General features: G+C 38.4%; 1 protein-coding gene across 1 annotated transcript in view; it reads right to left on the bottom strand.

The window, feature by feature from the left end:
• Positions 1-726: 726 nt before the first annotated feature.
• Positions 727-22,896, bottom strand: part of TMEM47 (transmembrane protein 47) — a 52,301-nt gene continuing 30,131 nt past the window's right edge. Inside the window, exons 3-5 of the mRNA XM_029964749.1 lie at positions 22,565-22,633; positions 10,727-10,867; positions 727-4,516 (exon numbers count right to left, since the gene is read on the bottom strand). Coding sequence (XP_029820609.1) covers positions 4,338-4,516; positions 10,727-10,867; positions 22,565-22,633 — 389 coding nt within the window. The 3' untranslated portion in view covers positions 727-4,337. The remainder of the gene's footprint in view (positions 4,517-10,726; positions 10,868-22,564; positions 22,634-22,896) is intronic.

The following is a 22,896-nucleotide window of genomic DNA, read 5'->3' as shown; positions in this document are numbered from 1 at the left end:
GTATTCGCTCAGCACTTGCTCACTGCAATAGTCCACTGAAGCCAACCAAGGATTTTGCCTCCCCTTCTCCTATTGCTTTCTGCTGGCAGCCTCAGGCTGCTGCCTGCCTACTTGAGAGGTATCCAGCCATGCAGGGGATGACAGTGCATTACCCAACAGTAGAAAAAACACAGTATCATGTCTTTAGTATTTTAAACATGCTTTTCCATTTTTGAAACACCACATTTCTGATTCAAAAATAGCACCTGTTTTTCTAGGTTTGGTTTTTTTTTCAGGATGAAAAGTAACCCAGGTTTCAGAATCAAAATAGAAAAAAAAGTACTAATTATTGGAAATGTGAAAAAGAAACCTGTATAAAATTAATACATTCCCCCACTGGAACAAGGTGCTCAGTATAAAGGCCCATTTCAACACATAGTCTTGGTTTTTACATTAAAAACATGGGTTTCTGATATTACAATACTTACATTTTTATAAAGGCAGTATGGGCTCTGTGACACTCAGAAACCTGCTCTGTGCTACTGCTGTATGGCCAGGTGAGATGCAGGATCTTGCCAGTGAAACCCCTCCATCTCTCCCTCTCTCCCCACTGTGTATTTTGATAAGACTCCTTTAGCATGGAAAAACTGAATACCAGGCATATTCATTAGCCTAAGAAGACTGTTCCTTCTCAGCCTGCCCAACAGGAAACCAAACTACTCAGAGCAAAACAGGCACATTTTGTTAGTGTAACAATTTTTTTTTTTTTTATTTCAGTTACTTTTTCACATAAAACTTCATGTAAGCTACAAAAATCGTGAAATGCAGAAATGGTAATAAAACTGCAAACTTAAAAGTTCAGATAGAAAAACATCCATCTTTCCCTGCTAACAATGACCATTTAAAACGAACCGTATTGTGATGGATTCATTTAATAAACATACCATACACTTCTCAAAAATAAATAAAGAACAACATCAGAAAAACCAATACTATCAACAACATGAAGCATTTAGTAATTTTCTTTTTCCTTGAAAGACATAAATGACATTTCTAGGCACAGTTTTAGGCATTATAGAGGACACAGAGGCAATAGGTTAGTGTGCACTGCGCTGTACAAAAATACAGTCTGAATAAATTACATTGCTAGCCATAAGATTAGACTTCACTTGCCAGTCAGTTCATTGCATGTTTAATAATATACAGTTACATGCTAATCCATATATATCATTTATATTTCAAACACATAGGTCTCTCTATATTTGTTTTTAAAATTTACAAAAGCTAAACGAAGTTGTGCAAGAAATCCAGAAGAGGTGCCAGGTATTTGTCAGCACCGGACGGTATACTTTAAGCTTAAAAAATACAAATAACTAGCCCTGCTTGCAAATTTGCTATATATATATTTATTCATATATATTTGGAAGAAAAAAAATGGATTTGTTGTGGGAGAGAATCATTTTGCCAGTGAGATAAAGTCCAACAACTGAAATAATGGTGACATGACAAGCACAACATACAAAATTATTAATTTGTCATACGTACACTCAAGACACAGATATGCATCATTTTTGTGGCTAAAATAAAAAAATCAGCATAAAGTTGTATTTGCTTTTAGTTCAGTGCTGAGAAACAGAATGCTTGCTGAAATTTGCAATGGTAAAGGGGAAATAAAGCCACTGCAGTAGGAACCTAAGCTAAAGGTAGGTACCTATGTCCACTTACTAGATGCCCAAACACAAAGGGCTTGAGGAGTCTGAGAGGTGTGTCCTGATAGATTGCACCATCTTCAAGAGGAAAAGCACATGTTGAAACTGAAAAATCAAACTTCTGACTCAAATAAGAATAAAGAACTTTGTCTTTAGGCATTCATGTTTGTAAATTGTTTTGCCTGAACACCTTTCACATTAACAGCCGGTGACTTGCAGAGCACATGCCGTTCATTTGCATTTGCCTTAGGCCTGACAGTTGCTTTCACTCAAACTCTACATACAGAAAAATAATTTGATAAATTAGTGGATAAGATATGGGTTCAGCATTGTACCTTCTTGTCAGCACAGACCAAGTGCCACTCATTGTCAGCACCAAAACACCATCCTCTTAGAAAGGTACAGACGTCTTCTCACAGTGGGCTTCTCTACGCTAACCTAATTCCCATGCCAAACTACAATGTTCTCCATGCTGCTAAATAAAAGCAGAACTACACAGCTGTTCAGCAAGATACAGAGTTAACTATATACTGAATATCTGCCTTAAGTCAGTCTCAGGAAAAAAAGCAGAGTTACAAACGCTCTCTGGTGCCTGTGAAACAACTGGACATAATTTTTCTTCTCCTTTTTGTTCTCCAGGCATTGCCACACAATCCCTTCCATGTCAAGCTATCATTTTGCTCCATCTAATCTAATTAATCACCACTGGTCCTGCAAAGACTGCCGATATGGAATATGCTGCCACGGTAGTAAAAGACCGAACTCCAGAGAGCCCCAGAGTTTTATAAACCTTCTTCATACGTCAGCAATACTCACACAACAACCTCCTAAAGGCAGCCCTGTGGTCCCACAGTCACTGCAGAACCTCAGTGCCCTGTAAATGGTGGCATAGCATGAACACTATCGATGCGATCTTAACATCCAGGAATCCAGGAGTCTTTTCCATGGAACCAGCAAAACCATTTGTGCAGAGGTGGATGTGCAGCCCCAGCATATCTGCTTGTGCAGAGGTCCACATAGAATATATTTTAATTTTCTCCATTAAAAAAAATAGTTATTTCTGAAGATTACAATTGTATAAAAATATGCTCATAATTAATTGAAAATATCCAAATAAGCAAATTGTAAACAAAAATAAAAGTGATGCAGATTAAATATATGTGAAAGTTCTCCCAACTTTATCTTCTATTTCATTTCATGAGTACAGTCTCTGGATGTTTTAAGTGGGAAACATACTAAGCAAGGAATAATCGGATGTACATAATCATCAGACAGTCCATTATAAATTCAGCTTTTAAAAACAAGAGATTACCTCCTGAAGTGCTAATGTTTTCATATGGACATGATGGATTCTCGGCTGTATTCTTGATGATCAGAGACATTCAGAACCTAACTAGACTTTTAAAAAATGGCAGTTTTTGTATTGGCAACAGGCTTAGAAAAGAATTTTTAGTAAGTATTAAATTACACATGGAATAGCAAGAAGTTTTTTTTTGTCCGGTTCTACCTTAACTTGATGTGAACTTTTAAGCATTTCCCATAACACAGAGTCTGTACAAGGGCATATACAGAAGACAAACCATTTTATGTTTATTTTGTAACACCAACCAAAATTGGGGGTATCAATCCAAGACTTTCCAGAATGTGTACAATGTTAGTATTTTAACCACTGCATCACAGCTCATATTATAATTTTAAGACAAATTGTCTCTCTCCCTCTGCATAAATATCTGCATTATATATATTCATTTATACTAACAAATACCTTTCAAAAATATAACTGAACTTGTTCCATATGCATTCTTTTCATGACAATGTTTGGAAGTTAAATGGTTGCTTAGGACAACTGCAATTCATTCATACCTTTCAGATGCCTGAGGGACAGACCAGGTCTTTTCCTACTCCCCCTTACCTCCACCCCTCCAGCAAAATACTCAAGAGCTGAGACAACTTCCAACTACACAGTCAGAAGTCTGGTTTGGACTTCCTTCAACAATCTGCTACAGCTGGCACGGTGATGTCGAATTCATGAAATCCTGTGCGGGTTGGTGGCTTGTTTGGGTTTTCCTTTTTTTTTTTTATTATTCTCCCAGAAGACTGTTGAATGCAGATATTAGACAAGTCATTAACCAGTTACATTCACTTCCCTCAACACAGTCACTTGCAAACTAATTTCTTAAGAGTGTTTTCGAGCAAGTAACAAGGGACCAACACAGCCTATTGTACAAGATGCCACTGCCTGCTTATCAGACCTCTGAATCCTCTATGATACAGGGAAACTTCTAAATGGAGCCTATACCAGCTGCTCCCCTGAAGGCAATGGCAGATGCTGGCATTGCATTCTCATTCCAACTAGTTTTCTCACAATGAACGCTGTGTCACGTAGATCCTTTTGCTTGTTGTCAGGAAAAATGAAGCTTACGTATCAGCAGCTCGCAGCATCTGCCTGCGTAAGATCAGTAATCCTAGTGTTTGCAGTTCTTTTAAATGGTTGTAAAAGCTGGTTACAGTGTTCACACCCAAAAGGCAAAGGCTATTTTATCAACAGAGCAGACTGTTTGGTGCTCCACGAGTGTTCTAAAAAAACTGTGAGCTAGAAAAGATGGGGTAATCCTTTTTTTTTATTATTTTTCTTCTCATTAAATGATTCTAGTAATAGTCTTCATAGTTCTTAGGGTTCAGGCAATAAAGAATGGCACCCCCAAATGAAAATATAGTTGCACCCCATGCCAGGCCATAGCCCCAGTTGAACTCATGGTATATTTTCAAGCTGACCGTTTCGATGAACTTGATCGGGTAAAGGACTAAGCTGCAGACCTGGAGAACAACTGGAAGAGAAAAAATAATACAAATGTCAAAAGAAGCCTTAATGTGTTTCCCTAAAACAAGGAAAACATGACATATCTGAAATTAACATATAAAATGCTCCTGGTGAGTTTTTAGCTTGGAAGTACTGTTCTTTTTGAATTACCTTCCTTTCGCTCACAGGCAACACAGCAGCTTTTCCATATTCCCTCGTTGATGAACAAATGTTACTGCTATGGTAAAATGACAATCCTTCAAATGTCCACAAAATAAACAGCAAAAGGAATATTGTCTGTATTCCTTTCTGTCTCTCTGTTTTAGTTTGCAGTCATTATTCTTTCCATAATAGCAAAACTTGTTCTATTGCCATTATAAATAAGTCAAAACGAGACACAAGAATAAACGAATATTAAGAAATATAGCTGAGAATCAAATAATTTACTTAGCCTAGAAATAATTCACTGTAGTAGGTGATACATATTTATGCTCAGTAGACATTCACTGAATTACATATTTCATATGCATTACTGTATAGTATAATCAGAATTAAGGATGTTGTCACACAGAATACCAAGGAATCTATAAAGTTTGATCAGTCACTAAACTTCAAACTGGCAAAACACTGCCTTATATTACAGATTTAGGGGGTGGGTCAGAAATGTTTTGTGATGAAAAAAAGCTAATAAAATAGATAAAATCCAAGGCAATAAAAAACCTTCAAAATCATTACTTCCTACAGCACTGTCTCAGAGGCCAGATCTGCTGCAGCCTGATCCACACGTTTGCAGGGGAATTCAGCAAAGCTGTTAATTATTGTGCTACGTTAAAAAACCCCACATACAGTAACTTGAAAAATACAAAGACGAAGAACCTTGATTTTCATAAGATTATCTCATTTTCACGGGCATCCATTCTCTTTTAAATTCCGACTCACTGTTAACAGAATATTGGGACAACAGTTTACAAGGTGAGTAGGTGAAAGCCACACTGGTTCTGAAGACAAGAACAAGCTGTAAGATGTAGTGATTCTTCAGGCCTCTTGTTCTGCCACCCACAAAAGATCAAACATCACAGGAATCATCCCTTTTACCCCTCAAATACATGATATGTCCCATCACAGTGCTCCCTTCCATCATTTAACAGTAGCAATTTTAAAGACTTCAGCACATAACCATCCCTGCAAAACACCCCAGGCCCTGTCTACAGCCAGGCCGGGAATACACACACGACTAAGCATGTGCTTAAAGTACTTGCAGGCCTGATGCATGCTCTGATGACAAAGTTCAGTGGTATGCCATATAATGCCATAATGACTACTTTCTTTAACATTTCCTAGATCATTTTTTACAGTTTATTAGGTGTTGTAAGAGGAACAGATGCAACTTGAGGAGTGTTACAAAGCCAGTGCCAATATAAAATGCCAGTGGATAAAAGGGAGGAAGACTACTTTGGACCACAGAAACTGTTCTGAAATTACACTGAGAAATTACAGGAAAATAAAAAAGCAGTAATTATATTCTCCCACTGCTCGAACACCTTGCACACTCAAAATCTCTCATTTGCCTTCTCACTCCCACATGCATCTTCAGTGTTGTCAAACTGGCTCCTTTCATTAGCCCTGGAGACTGAAGCTCACCTGTCCTATGGACAGGACTCGTATGGGGAGATGATTTCCCATGTTCATTAGACCCTCTATAACACTTCATAAAAAACTCATTGGAAATTCGAGCTCTCCCCGTCTTAGCCTACAGACTAATCTTTGGACTCTTACTCGAGACCAACAACCTGAATAATGTTTGCTTAGTGGATTTTCTGATGGGGATACCAAAATCCACAGGATTTTTTTTTAATTCTACAGTTATTGAAGTATTACTTTATGTTATTCCATTTTAATATAATTTTTTTGTCTGTCAGCTAGCAAAATACTGCGCAACACTGGAGAAACTTTGCCAGGATACACTAGAGAAAGCAACTACTCGTATGAAAAGATTATGCATTCCAATTCTGTATAATGACAGCATCACTATACCCAAAAGCACCTCAACATATGCTCAGCTTTCAACACATCTTTAAGACCATTCAAAGTCAATAAGGATTTCCAAAGATGTATGGAAACAAACAACTTTTTTTAGTGACTTCCTGAACTGGGATGCAGTATCTCTGCTGAGTCAATACAGAAACTGCTCCGTCTGTGTCTGTGTCAAGTGCAAACCAAGGCAACTCTCCACCTTCCCCAGCGTAACATATGAAGTATGCTTAACTTCAATCTACAGATTGGACTTGTCAAAACACAACAAAAAAGTGATTCTCTTGGAAGAGGAACATGCTGCTAAAGCAGCAACACTCACAAAAGGGGTTTTTGACATTTTTATAGTTCCTGCTTTTGCTACTACTGGTCCAGCTACACCATTGCAAAACTCAAAGGAAGTGCTGGCAGCAATTGGCTGGTGGGACAGCCACACTACAGAGCACTGTCATCACTTTGCACTAATTTTGCCTTCTGTCATTGTTTTTCCCTGTAGAGCAGGAAGGGAGCTGTGTAAGCAAGAAACAACAGGCAGTGAAGTTATGAGAAATGACCAGTATGACCCAAAAAGATGTTGAAACCAACGCCTGCAACTACTGACCTGCTTCTAAAGAATTTAAAGGAACTCCATGCTATGTTGGCCTGCTTTAGGGAAGAGTGTACAAACTCTCTTCAGAAGCACTAGTCTTTTTCCGTAGAAACAACGGGTTGCAAAGGAAATCTTAAAAAATCTGCTACTCGAATGCTATTCGAGAAAGGCTAATCATCTCAAACTGGATTGCTCACTTCAAATATAGACCCATTTTTATGACTAGCACTATGATGCTTGCAATATGGGAACAGGAATACTAGTTTTATTCCATTTACATGAAATATAAGCAATTATATGTTCTCACTGCACTAAACATGCAGAAGTCTAAACAAATGCTTTAAAACTAGGAAAATATAATTTCAGTCATCTTTTTTTTCCTTGTTCAAATGTTTGACTATAACACTTTTGATATCAATCCCCCCCCCCACACACACTCTTATGGTGCGGTTTTCTAATTGATCTGTAATTATGAAAGTGGTGGTTCTGGCTCGTAAGTTCTGCACTTCTGTTCTCTACACCATTCCTGTCATTCCTCCTGATAATTTCACATGAGTAAAGCACTTCTTTAATAACTATTAGGTGTTGCACTTTCAAAGATTACCAGAAAATGTAGCTGCAGCAGTGACAGAAAAAAAAATCTGTCTTCTTTATTATCAAGCAACCTGGCAATAATGAAAATGGACACAAATCTCAGTTTCAGAGATTCTGGATGGACATCAGCCAAAAAAAAAAAATCATAAGGAGGGTAGTATGGGTCAAGGAGAACATGCTTGGAAAGGCTGTGTAATCTTCATGCTTGAATTTTTTCAAAACTGGTCCAGACAATTCTGTCGCTGTTAGTGACTGTTCTGCCTCAACAAGGAGATTGGACTACATGACCTACAGAGTATTTTTCACAATAGTATTTCTTTGATACTATGACTCTTTTTGCTGCCCTGTAGCAACTTGCACTATATCCTACTTAAGTCAGTCCTACTCTTTCAGACCATTTGATCAACTTCTCAAAATCAAATTCTGTCTTCAAATATATCTGCAACTTTTTCTAGCTTCACTGTAAAATTTGAAAAAATAAACTTTTATTCTATCTTCCACATCATTATGACAATAGGTAATACCACAGAACTCAGGATTCAATCCAGCTGGACTGTGCTCTGACTCTCTGTCAGAATTAAAAACTATATCCTGTAAATATTCTCCAAATATTATCTGCCACCATTTTTTATTACTCTGTCACCTGTAATACTTTCCCTTAGCCACTGTTTCCCTAGTTTGCATATAAAACCATCTTGTGAAATGTGTTAAAAGCTTACTAACCTGAACAGGTTATTCTCCCAAACATTGCTACATTTGTTAAGCACCAGAAGGCAAACTTTTTTTTCCTGTTATAGACTTCCAACAGGTAGACTTTCTCTTTCTGACCCAAAATTAAGACTCGGTTAGCGCTTAGTTATCTGGTAAGTGCATCATGAAACTCCTATACTGACATGTTTGTGAAATGGTGCTTTGAGGATGCAGTTTTCAGAGCCAGTCTGGTTCATGAGCACTAAGATATCCCAGCAAGTACGTAAGCTAGTGACTTCTACTAGACCAAAGAGCAGTCTGAGCCAAGGTGGCTCCAGAACGTCCTGCAACTGCCTCTCTGTGCATGCCACATTTTTCCATTACCTGAGGTATTCCTGTTCCTCTCACCATTAAAATACATACTGACAGTTCTGTGAAAATACATTCGCAACTCTTCATTACTTGCTGGCTTATTCTGAAGTGTCTAGGTTGAGGGGTTTTTTTGTCCATTTGCTTTCTCATCTCTTCCAGTTCTAGTCAGTCAATCTTCTCCCTCACCTACAGAGTTGCTAACTGAAATCTGAAACTGAGGGGAAAAAAAAAAAATCAAACCTTGAAGGAAAAAAATATCCCGGAGCCAACTGTTTGGACTCTAAAGCACACTTTTCCATTTTGTCCTTTCTTCCACTCAGAGACATTTTCTACCTGACACCCACACAGATCATTCAATGTCTCTGGGCAATTCATACTATGTCATTTTTCCAGAGGCAGCTGGTAGACTCCTAACCAGAGTCATATAGAATATTTGGGCTAAACGACCAATACATTTTCCTCTTAGACGCAACAAAGCACTAAACCCCCCCTACCACCAACCTTTTGTAGTAAAGACTAGAACTAATTTTATGCAGAGGAGAACAGATTAAACTTTAAGACAAACAGTAGAATTTGGGGAAATCTTTTCTTAGGGAAAGTTGTTTTTTTTTTCTTAGTACAAACTTAACTACATACTAAATGAGCAAGTTGGAAGACAGGCAGTGTATGGTTGAACAATTACCAAGTTACTACACAATGTTATGAGAAATAAAGTCAAAAGCCAAATACGAAACCACTACAGAAACCACTACAGAAACTGAATAATGCCATTTTCTTCAAGGTTAACTGCCCAGCATGCTTTAAAATCTCAGAATTAACACTAAATTTTAAAACAATGGTACCAGTACTTTACTCATTCAACCAAACCAATGTGACACATAGAACAGAATCAGACCACTTCCATCGAGGGAATCTAATCCAAGGTTGCTTTCATTTCCGAAAAGGAAATGTAATCTACAAATATCTCTTCAGCACATAAAAGTGCATCTTGAAGGATTCAGCGGCTCCATCAAGGTAAGGTTAACACCAGGGGGCAGCAGGAGCCTTCCCCGGAGCTCTGCTTCATCCCAAACACCCTGCAGTTCTGTGCTCTTATCCTTTCATATCCTTGTAAGTGGCTTTTTTTAATACATCCCCAAGACTAGGTTCTGTCATCCTCTTCATTATGGGCTATCAGAAGGGGCTTAAGCTGCTGGCTCCAATGCAGATATGAGTGACAGGATGAAGGCAGACCATGCTTGGTGAATCTCAGGAGAATCTGAGACATCCTTGCTGATGAAGCCCCAGAACACCAAAAGGCACAAAAGGAGATGATTTGATATTGTAATTATACCTCACTGGACCAGTCTTACAGGAAATTCAGATTCACAGGTCTCCCTTAAGATTTTGCGATAGTTTATATAAACTGTTCCATTTTCATGTTTTTTAAACCAAGCAGGGACTACACTGTGACAGCCTGTTAAATTAATCACTAAGTAAGCAAGATGACACTATGAAATTAATTCCTTATGGCACAGGGGCATATATAAACACCTTGCAAGATAATCCTATTTAGAGCTTCCAGGGTTCATCTTTGGGCATTAATATGCCTATTTTAAAATTGTAAAAGAAAAAACATTAAGATAAAAGTGGCTTTGCATGAAGAATAAAAACGGGGACACCAAACAGAACAAAATCACAGATTAAAAAGGGTATTTTGAGACTTATCCTCTGTAGTTTCCCCTGCTGCATGAAATTCATAATACAATAAATACAATGCAAATAAATAATTGTTTATGAACTAATAATAGTGCAACTGCAAAAGTGATTTATGCTCTGGAGAACCTATATCCTGCAAAATCTCACCGGAGTTAACACAGAAGTAAACCAAACATCTCTGAATCAGTATGCAGAACAAGGCATGTTTTCTTCACAAAAGAGAAGCTGCTCTCATGAAACCATTTTAGTGGTGCCAGTGCTCACCTGCAGCAAAGAGCATGACTGCAACTGGTCTGTAGAACCGCCTCCGAGATCCCACGCAGATCGAGATCAACCCAACCAGGAAAGCTATGAGAATAATGGCAGCACCACCCAACAGCAAAGCCAGAGTAGCTATCTGCCAGTCTAGGGAAAAAAAAAAAAAAGAGAAAGGAAAAAAAAATTAATTTGAGCAAAACAAGCCCACAGACCTGACAGAAACAGCAAAATATGAGGAACACAGAGGCTCCATCAAGGCTCAGGTAAATAAACAGCTGTGCCTTGAATTTCTTTTCACCTCATTAGTGAATCACCTTTATAAACAGATGTAACTCAGAAGCAAAGTGCCACAACCTCCCACACTCACTCAAGGCTTAGTTGGCCTCACTGGGATTTTGTCTTGAGTAAAACTGAATAATTTGGTCCCCTGGTTTTTATCCAATTTAGAATGAGAAAGCAAGGCTGGATAAGGATTAGCTAGTGTGTGTTAGCTGACCTTCAGTCTGTTGTTAACTTTGTCACAAAAGAGAGTGAAAGTCAAAGCTCTGCTCGAGCTGATTAGGATGACATACCAAGAGAAATGCATGGAGCCTCACCATACACACCTGTCATTTGGAAAGCACCAAGGCCACTTAATATGAATAATAAAAGTGAGGTAAAGGAAGGAGATGCTCAAAGGAATTTTTAAAAAAATATTCAACACTAAAAAAGAGCTGGAAGTCAAGCCTTTATAAAGGCAGTAACAATCATTAGTTGCAGACCCAGTCAAATCTCAAGCCCATTTTAAAATGTCAGTTATCCTCAAGTGTCAATTCTTCCCCCAAAAGCAACTTCTACATTTGGTCCAGTGCATTTTTTGGTTATTCTCATACATAATGGATGCGGTTATAAACAACATTCTTGCAGTCTTAAATCACATAAACCAAAATCCATTTGTAAACTGATGACCATGATGGGTCTATACAACATTCAAGATATAACTTAAGAGCTTCTGTGGGATTTTAGAAAGGCACAGGCTTTGTGCTGTCTCTTTTTTGCAGGAGAATATCTAAGACTTTGCCTCTATCCAATAACAGGCATCAAGGACTTATCACTACTATTTACCAATTCAAGGAAGATGACATAAAATCAGCTAGTGGGAGAAGGACCTATGGATCCTATGCATCTCATTACTTTGAAAATACTAGCACCCATGTGATACTCAGGATAAAATGTCCAAATGCATTATATAGTTCAAAGAAAATAAGATTAATTATTTCCAAAATAAATTTAGAGATCTCAAGGTTACTAAAATAACAACAACAAAAATGCACATTCTCTTTTGGAGAAGAGTAAAAAGCACTGTTTTAAAAAGCAGTGCATCCAGTTTCAAGATTAGTCTAATCTGCTGAAGACACTGACAGTGAAGTTGTGGAGTTTGGGAATGGAATGCTGGCAGTTATCACCAAAAAGCCTTCATATATTATATGAAAAAGGATGAAAGAGATTGAAAGAAGAAAGTAAATAGAAGAGCTAGAAAGAAAGTGACTTTAAATGTGTGTTTGTGCAAGTACACACATTTATTTTCATTCTTTTCAGAAATCCAGGCATGTTGTTTACTAATACTTTAATTATTAAGTACTCAACCTTCCAAGCTATTTTACTCCTTCTTTTCTTACTGGACTAAAACCCAAGGCTGGGAACAATCTCTCATTCTCCTACTGTCAGCATGCAATCTCTAATGTCTTTGTTATGTGTCCCACTGCTATACTATTATTATTGGGATGAAAATATGATTTTAGTACTGGATAGAAATGTTATGGAGAGTTGTTTTTAATGCTGACATGATTGTTCAGAAACACCAAATGGTTAGTGTACTGATGATTTAGAAAGGATTCTTCCAATATCAGAGTGCATTACAGATATAAAATACAGAAATAAATAAACAGAATTGACCACTTTGGAACAATATGAAAGAAATCCTTGCACTAGAAAATTACACAGATACGAAGACTAGACAGATAAATCCATATTGCACCAAAGTTAAAAGCCATACAAAATTGTTTAAATAAATCAAAGTGCCAGATGGGAGAATTCAGAAACTAAGATTTTTGACAGCCACTGCAAATAATAAAATACTAAATGTTATCTTTGCATTGATCAGATGCCAAAGTCTAATGCAAAGGGAAGGTGTGCAACACTGGAGTAGCAGCTAAATGGAAAAAACGTTGAGTATCCTATTACTTTCCAAAACCACATTGGTCAGATCACCAAACAACTGAAAATAACCTAGGCAAAGATAATATAAACATGGGGTTAAAATATAGTTTGACTTCCAGGACAGATAGACATATATGGATTTTATAAAGGTTAAAAAATAAACAAACTACCTTACTATAGTACTGATGTGGGAGGTAGAAGGACAAATGAGTGTTGGAAGACACCTACACTGCTAACTAAAAAAGAAATTACTTGGATAAACAAAATTAATTTCTTGAGTAAGGCAACCTACTCAGTGATGCTGACAGTAGCACAAAACTGAGACTTTTACTGTTTCACACTACCAGCTGAGGATCAGGTAGTGAATGCTGTGTTCTGTTGTGCCTGAACTTGCCTATTTATTTTAGCTCCAGCCTCCCTTCAGAGGAGCATACAACACTACCAGCCTTTGCCTTGAGCTGCAGGTGAGTGGGACTTTGGTTGAAGAACATTGTGAAGGTCAGACACTAGTGCACAAAGAATACAGGACTAAACTTTCCTATACTGCCTACCACATGTTTAAAATTTTTTGTCACCTTGGAGTGCACATCAGTATTTTTCACTGTACATTGCTGATTTTCTACATTACACATCTACCTCAGAAAAATATTAGGAACTAGTAAGATTTCAGTCACACAAATGTTAATAAACTTTTAAAAAATCTCATAGTCATGCCTCAAATAAGTTGCTTTATTGGTTCAGACTGAAAAGTCTACAGAATGCATAACTTCAGATTTTTTCAGTGTTCTATCTTTTTAGCAATATTTTAAGAATTACACTGATAATACCGCCTATCCCATCTGAACAACTAGAATTAAAACATTTTTGACAGTTTTTAAGTAACTCCAGAGATTTCTTAATAAAAGCCTCACTTAATATATACTATTTTTAGATCTGCAAATCCCTAAGAAGCATCACAACCATGAGAAATATATACTGCAGTTCTGACAGTGATGACACTGTTTGCATATTTGTAATTATAACAATCTGCCTATTAGTTTAGGGATGTGGGTTTCAATATTTGGAAATATATATATATATAAATATGAACATAGGTACTTAACACATATTTCCAAAACATGTACGGTGTTCATTAAAATTACCATCTTCAGTTAGAAACAAAAAACTCCAAAAACTGAAACAATATCATCATGGTTTTGGGGGCTAATTGCTCATACATCAGTCAGGGCCTTTTTGTAAGGAAAGCTTTGGAAACTCGGCCTGTTTCTCAGTGATACAGAAGCCCAGTGTCAACTGCACACTGAAATATGTGATTCTCCTCCCTTCTTTCTCTCAAAAGAAATGACCTAAGGCTTTAAGCTGTACAGTAATTTTTAATTAAGAGTAGCTCTATTTGCTCCATTTCTTGGACAAAATAATACTTCAGTACTAGGATAAAATAAGAAAAAAGCCATAAAAGGAGAAGAAAACTCATCAAAGTTCTGAAATTCTTATTTTAATAACTAGGTCCTTCTTTAACATGAGAAAGAGCAATGCAAAAAGCAAGCATTGTCACAGATGTTCTGTTTGCAGCAATGTACCCCAAAATTAAATATTTTATCTGCATGGTATTCTACACTAAAAGAAGTGGTGGGCATAGAAATATACTGTGGAACATGTGAAACATTTGTGTATAGGGCTCTCTCAGACAGTGCATGTGAGCTGAATTAACTTCTTACGAAACAATCAAATATTCCTTTCTTCCATACAGTGGCTCTCCACCAAGTCTCCTTCTCATAAAGGCTAAAGTAAGAAAATACATTCAGCTGTTACATGATGAAGGCAATGACTGACCTTCTTCTAGCATCAAGCAAAACCTTGGTAAGGAACAAAATGCAACATTCACAGAAGTTTTTCTGATTCATTGCAAAGCTTCTACTTTTCACGTACCTGCCCTCAGCCAATAAATACGCTTAGAAATTGTAATGTAGCACTTAATATAAAGAATAATGAATTTGAAAGAATGTGTCAAGCAGAGAAAGTTGAGGCACCCACACATAAGAAATTAAATATAACCCACTCAATATCATAACAATCAACTTAGATAAAGAAGATGGCTAGAGATATTCCTAATTGCTTCATATTCAAACTTAGCCATCAAATAGCCAACAGAAGCTTAAAAAGTGCAGTGATTACATAAAACCATAAAGGTAGAATCCAGTTTCTAAAAGTGCACTGCACAACCAGTAAGATTTTCTCTTTCTTCAGCACAATCAGATGCACAAACTTCAGTGGAAGGGGAAGTTCGTGAATTTGGTGGAAATGCTGAGGTAAAATAAGAACTTTCAGTGGCCATAAGTTCTCACATCAAATTACTCCACAGAGAAGTCAGTCCTTTGGAGCCTCACCTGAACCATAATTATGGCTTTTAAGGAGATTCTCAGATGAATTCAGCTGTGGATGAAAGGGATATTGGCTAAAGCTGGAAAGCCCCATGTCCGTAAGTTACTTGGTCTGTATTCCTCTGCTCTTGTATAGCCAGCACTGCAAGCAGAGTCTTTTGAGACTCTGTAGCATACACTTCTGCACACTGCAGAGAGAAGCACTTTCTGACAAGATCCATACCAATCCTCCATAAGTTGCTCTAGCTACACCTTACTACAGTGGAGTTTTGCACAAAAATCACAAGTATTTTCTGCTTGTTGTTGATTAGTGTACTATACTTACTACTGCTGGCTGCTGCACGGACATACTCTGCCTTTTACCTTGTCTTTTTATTTTATAGATTAAGGTTTTTTCTAAAGAATGAAAATTACTTGTGCATGTGGATACTCAGACACTCAAAAGCATTACCAGAGCTATGGAAAATAGCCAGCTGTGGCTGAATGCATCATTTCCTTAAGAGAGAACTCAAACACTTCACACCAAGGCTTTCTTCTAAAAGCCATAAATTTGAACACATAAAATAGCTATGTGAGGTCACAAATATGTTAAAAATAAGCTTTTTGAAGACGTGTCATTTTCTGCTGTTTCGACAGGAAATTTACTTGTGCTATTCCCAAAGAAATCAGTCTTCATCCACACATAACACATGGGACAAAGTCCTCAATAACCCGAGTCTCACACAACACCCGTGGGCTTAACGGGAAGACTTTCCCATAGCTCTAAATCACAAGGACATTGACAACACTTGAAGAGAAATTTAAGCATTTTATTCTGGGTGCCAAAATCCCTAAGTGCCTTCTAAGGATAATTCAGAGGCTCCACATAAGGCATCAGTCATTTTCCATTTACTGTACAAGATGCTTGTAGGATGATTTAGTGCTCCTGATGCCAAGTGGAGAGTCACTTAGAATCAGTCAAGGAAAAAGAGAACAAGCACAGAGACATCCAAAAAACACCCAACTGGGGCAGACCCAGATATGCCTGTGTCTTACAGAGATGTAGAATGCTAATGGATAACGATGGCAACCAACCAATGAAAGAGGAAAGGCAAACCCCTCCTTGGCTGCCATATACCAGAGGCTAGAGAGCTTCTCAGAAGCTGCAAGGTCTTTGCTTCCCAGCTCCAGCTCGGACTCAAACCTCTGCTCCCATTTCCCAGAGGGATTTTTTAACTGCTAGGGTAGATTGCAACTACTCTCTTCTTCTGTCTGCTAGACCTAAGCCTGAAAAAGACGAGCATGAGATTTATGAGGTCCATGAGCAAACAGATGTGAGGGAACCCAAATTTGAGTCTTGCTTCTGAGTGCCTCTTACTTAACTGGTCCCTTCCCACATTCTGTTGCTGTTCATGCACCTTTCCACTGAGGTACAATACTGATCATTACTGTAAGGCAGCCCAGACTCAGGGCTCTCTCACCTTTGAGGGAAAAAGTCCTTAGCAGCCATCCACAGAGCTGCACCCCTCTCGCTTGGACTCCTCCTATGGATTTCCTCTTCTCCACAACAAGATAACTGTGATGAGAGGGGAAGAGGTTGACTCTTTTCCACGCTAGATAACAGGCTACTAGCAGGATGCTCCAGGCAGTAGGTACTCTGCCAACTACCCTCCTCAGCCTGGGAAGGGCATGCTTGATAGTTTGGGGGACTAATTAGGCAGCCCCTATGGAGACTCAGTCACTTTGCAATGAAAAGCGGAGTCCCCCGTGCCATTCACCCAAAGATGGCACTGAGAGTGCAGGGGACAGTCTGCTTCCCAGAGAAGTGAGCAGCACACAAAGCAGAAATGGTTCGTTTCCCAGGGTAGTCCCTACAGCAGCTTTGCATAAAATACAGACTACATTAACCTGTCTGATGTCCCCATCTCGGCTGCCATGTTCATCAGACACGTGGCTCTGAGGCTGCAGGACTCAAAACTTTCTGTGTGCTTCAGCACCGCCCCAAGTTTTATCTCCCCTCTCTACAGGAGATTGGACTGTACAACAAAAGCAATAAAGATATGGTAAGCAACTTTACTGCTGTGTAAAAGCAACAGATTTTGCAAGACAACAAAATGGTCCAGTGCCCGGGGGGTTACAGATGTATGAGCAGTTTGAAACATAGCAGGTGCTTGCTCATCTGCCCACGGACACACATCTCTCTTGAAGAGTAAAGCTTGCATTCCTTATTTATACAAAAAATATACAGTTTGCAGAGGGGTGGGGTGTATTGTACATGTGCTCTGAGCTGTGGCCTGCCTTTATTTCCAAAATCACAGAGTAAAATCTTTAAAATACAGCACAACTTCAAGTAAAGAATTAAGTGGTGCCATTATATAGAGCTTTATTTTATCATTTAAAAGGCAATATGCATTGTATATCACTTTTGCCAACAAAGGTCTTCAAGACAAGCACAGCATTACAGAAAATCATGTAAGCTATAATTCATTCACAGAATAGTACAGCACGTACTTAGGCATTTCCTCCACTGGATATATGGCATTCTTCTGAGATTAGCTTGCTACTATGCCATTTTAATTATTGGCTATTCATTCATTCAATAAAAATAACAAAAAAACCCCCAAACAACTGCACACACCCACAACTCCAAGAACTTCACATAAACCTGGAAATCTTAGAATTATGTCATTAGGAAAGGAGTGTGGGAGATGTGTTATACAAGCTTCTCATGAAAAGCCCAGCTTTTCTGACCTCTTCTGTATATGCTACTACTTTTTAGCAATCTGAAGTAGCATGCTTTGCAACTGAACAGGAATGTAATTATTTTCCACAGTTACCAGTGTTCTTCAAGCAAACTGGCAATCCTCTGCAATTTTCAAAACTCATTCCATTGTTCCTTAAGAAAAACAATTAGCATTTAAAAGAGTTTCAGGAGTACTTCCCATCAAAATGATGGCCTTCATATTAAAGAACTGGAATAAGTGAAACACAAAGAAATACAGCTGGATGGACTTTACCCCTCCTCCTGCTTGTTACCTAGAATCTTACGTGGTCAGCTTTGGCCACAAATTAGTAAGAGAGGCAAGATCACTCTATGCAATTCTAAATAGAAAAATCTCATCAAATATTAAAACTACTTGTATTATTCCTAACAGAAGGAACATCTTATTTAATAAATCTTGACACAGTGGGATCACTATTGATTTTACAACTGTAATGAACAACAGCAGTAACAATAACCCATTATAGCTACGAGTCTTTTTTTTTTTTCTTTAAGAGTATTATCACTGATAAGGTGTTTAGTGCTCTTCACCTGATCAGATAAACTCATACAAACTTCATGTATGTGAAGAACATGTTTGTAGAACACAGATGTGTTCTAACCACATCTCAGCTGGTTGGAGAAGGGTGGCTGAAGTGGAAGGCTCCATCATACTAAAAGGTCCAGACTGCGGAAGAGGAGTGACAGATCTGCTGTACCCACAGAGCATGGCCTTGGGAAGTCTAAGGCTAAAAAAACTGGCCCATTTGTAAAAGAGGGATCAGACCTTAAAATATTCTATCAAGGGCTACTGTGAGGGATAGTTAACCAATTTAAGGCATTCTGCACAAGTTGAAGAAGCCAAGTAGAAATCAGGTATAAACAGAGTATCAGCCATCATAGAATCACAGAATAATTTAGGTTGGGAAGGACCTCTGGAAGTCATCTAGTCAAGCTCCCCATGGAAAGCAGGGCCAATCTCCAAGTTACACTCAACTTCAAAGTTAGGTCAGCTTAATCAGAGTCTTAGAACCTAAGTTTGAAGTAGTATGGCTTTTGATTTTACATCCACCTTCAGATACAGTGTTGGGGATGATTATTAGAGTAATACACAAAATTACAGACTACAGTTTTCAAAACCAGAGGGAATGTTTTATTCATTCCTCTTTACATTGTATGAGCCATTTTTTTCAGGTTAGTAAAATTACATTAGTTCTTCTTATGTTATTTTACAGCAAACTACCAGCCTTGCTGAGCTTTTTACAAATACATGTCAACATCAAATCTGAGCAATGATCCAGATCTTCTAATGAGGAAGCTGCTTTTGAGCTAGCAATTTCCCCTTGGAACAACTCCTTAAATTCCAAACAAGGAGATACCATCCAAGACTATTCAGGCATGTCAATTCAGATATCTGCACCTAATGTATAATTAAGGTTAAGCCCCTTGAAGTGCTACCGAATGAACAGCCTCTGATGCTATTTTTATTTTAAGAACAAATCAGAACAAAATTACAAGCATAAAACTAGACTCAAGTTGTTTACTGCACTGTGCTGTAAGCTAAGCTTACCTTCATGGTTTGTTCATCACAAAGTTTAAACACATTTGGAGACCCTGTTGCTCAAGAATGTTTTGTCTTTCAAACGCTCATGGACAGTTCTAAAAGAGCACAATATTCTTAAAGAAAACTGAATGTTGCATAAGGAAATACACAGGTTGTAAAGTAACAAAGCCATTTACCCCCACATTCACCAGAATGAATATAGTTAATCAGTACAAAACCATTCAAATGTATTTTTATATATGCTGTTTTCACAATAAACTGAAATGCTGCAAAGGAGCCTCTGTTTTCTATGAATAGCATATAAATGTATTGAAGTCAAAATACACAATCTTTACCTGCAGATCAGATTCTATGGAGCCATTTATTTCTTCCACATCATATATGTGTATTTTTGATTTAAAGAGCTATAATGGCTGTAGTCTATTGCACAAATTCAAATTTACTGTTATTAATTCTGCAGGAAGAAGACAAGTACCTGTACAGGTAGAGACACACCAAGAAGTTGTAAATGGGATGCATTCAATTTTAATGCTTTGAAAGACAAATATTCCTAACATAACTCTTGATAAATCTGTAAATGAACCATCATGAATTAGATACAATGCATTTCAAATAAGATCTAAAAAAAAAATTGTTTAAAGACACATGAGTTTAAAATAGAGCTGACCTAAAGACAACTTGTGCATTAGCCAAGTTAAGCTTTGATCATAGAAAATAGTTTTATGCCCAGACAGCTGGTGAAACTTTACAGCTGCATTTCTGGATCTCAAGATTTTATCACAAAGCTTTCCACATTGGCAACTTTGCTAGTTTTTCAGCTCCTGAAGCTGCTGATAGCAGGAATTTTAGAATTTCATCAGGGAAGAAGACGACAAGGGTTATGCAAGAATACCTTTCTAGCTCCTGCAATTACAAAAAAAAAAAAAAAAAGATTGCTTGCAAGTTATAAAAAAAGCCATTGGAACAGTGAAAGACTGAATGTGAGAATACATACTCCAAACACTAGCAATGCTCACGGAAAAATGAGGGATTATTTCTGGCTATAACAGCCAATGCAATTGTGCTCTGTACATTTCCTTCTGCTCTCCACTACCAAGTTGCCCTTTTGACAGCAGTCAGGGGTCCTACATCTAATTACAACAAAAGGTTTTAATTAAACCTCAAATATGCTTTAACAGCTTCTAGCAGGAGCTTGCCCTTGATGATGCCACTTGAGGTGCTCTCCTTCAAGGGATGATGAAGTAAATCTCTTAAAACCATGGGTGAAGATGCCTTTTTTCCTGTGTGTATTACTGCTTTTCACAGCTAGCTAGCTGCAAAGCTGCCTGCACCGGTATCAAACTAAAAGAGCTTTTCCCTGTGGGAGCTCTCCACTATCTCCAAAATACACTGCTTGCTAGATTCTCAATGTAAGAGGAAGGTGCACTTAAAATATGAAAGCAAGCACACAAAATGGTCTCAAATGTGAGCCCAATCCAACTTGGTGAACTTACTGGGAGTCCTCCTACTGACTTTAATGGCATTGCAACACACCAGCAGAAGGCAAAGGGAGAACGGTGCAGTTTCTCATATTTCAGGTCTGCTCAGAATGCAGCATTGTGTGCCAAACATGAGGAAAGTGAAGGGCTTGTTCCAGTCACCTCAAGTAAAACAATCATTCACTTCTTCACCAGTAGCTTTTGAAACCTGCCTCCACTAGACTGGAAAGTATTTGAGAAAAATGGGTAAAGCTCATTCAAGGAGCTTGAATAAAACTGGACAGGCAAGAGTCTGGGCACATGACAGTAGAAAGCACCTGGAAAGGACAGATTTTCAACACATAGCATCCAACAAAACTATGTTTCATTCCTATCCGTCCTCACCCATTCATCTTCCACCTTCCCACAAACAGACAGGTGACCAGTAGAGGAACACGAGAGATTACTGTCCTTTTATGCCGTTCCATGAGCTGTCCTGCTTTTCTTAACGTCCCACTTTTGTGCGTATGTGTGTCTACACACGCATGCGTGACAGGGAGAGATGGATCGAGGGGGGAGCCCAATAAAGTGTGTGCGGAGTCGGCGGGGGGGGAGGGATTTGAAGCAGGTTCTCATTCAAGCCATTTGAAAAGTCTTTCTGCAATCAAGGGGATACTATTTCAGGAGACAGGGAGAAGGGGCAAAGGATTCACGTTGCTAAGGAGACACGTAGAAGCTGACATTCCTACATAAATTTCCATTTATACCAGGAGAGAAAAAGAAAGCACTCCAAACTTTTTGTAGATGCCCTGGTAACTGATTGAAACCGACGTTTCTTAACAATACATCTTGGTGTTATGTGATTTAAAACAAAATCCCAAACAACATTCAAACCCTCAAATATTACTGCACACGACAGAAAAAAAAATAAGCCCAGCAGTAAAGGAACCTGTGCAATTCCTACTCAAGTAGAAATCAGTTATTTCCCAGGACCTATACACAGACGTCAGAAGAGAGAGGAAAACAGAACACATCTAGAATATAGTCAGTCCCTTGTCTTCCTTCCCAAGATAAACATCTTGTCCCTGCACGATTTACCCAACCAGAGAGCACAGCCATCCAAATGGATGATTTAGCGAGGCAAGTGTGTGTGTGTGTGGAGGACAGGGAAGGGGATGAAAACGACGTGGGGGGAGGCTGGCTGCATTTGTCAGTGTTTCTACTGGGGCTCCAGAAGTTGCTATCAGGCATAAAGTAAATAAAACCGCCCATGAAAACCAAAACAATTACCATACTACAAAAGAATTTGCTGAAAAATATTCAACAGGCAGCTTGTTTTTATCATTCACAACCTGTTTTTGAAGTACTCCAAGCAATAGTGAAATGACATGAAAAAAATAACAAAGAACTAGAAAGGTGAAGAGCGAATGAGCATCAAGAAATCACAACGGGGAGTGTGGCATGAAGGCAAAGGAGCATGAAAGACGATGGGAAGATCGGTACCTGCTAGAGAAAGACACACACAAGCAAACCCGGGTTGATGGAGAGAGTCGGAGCCCAGGCGTCTCCACTCTGGACAAACAACCAGTTTTGGTTTAGGAAGCCCCAACTTTCCAAGACCAGTGACTTCAAGGGATGGGGGCGGAGGGGAATTACAAGATTCTCGATCCCAAACAGCTTCTCACTGTATAGGAAAGCCGCCACACGGAAAAATAATCAAAACTAGTCCAAACTCGGGATCTTTTGTGACAACATCGAGTCAGATACGGAACCATTCATCCCTTTCGCTCACAGAAGCCAGCCCCGCATCTCTCCTGCCCTCTGGGCCATCTCGC

This window comes from Manacus vitellinus, unplaced genomic scaffold (genome assembly GCF_001715985.3).
Source record: "Manacus vitellinus isolate BGI_N305 unplaced genomic scaffold, ASM171598v3 scaffold_7_pilon, whole genome shotgun sequence".
Taxonomy (NCBI): domain Eukaryota; kingdom Metazoa; phylum Chordata; class Aves; order Passeriformes; family Pipridae; genus Manacus; species Manacus vitellinus.
This window is presented reverse-complemented; position numbering and strand designations above follow the sequence as displayed.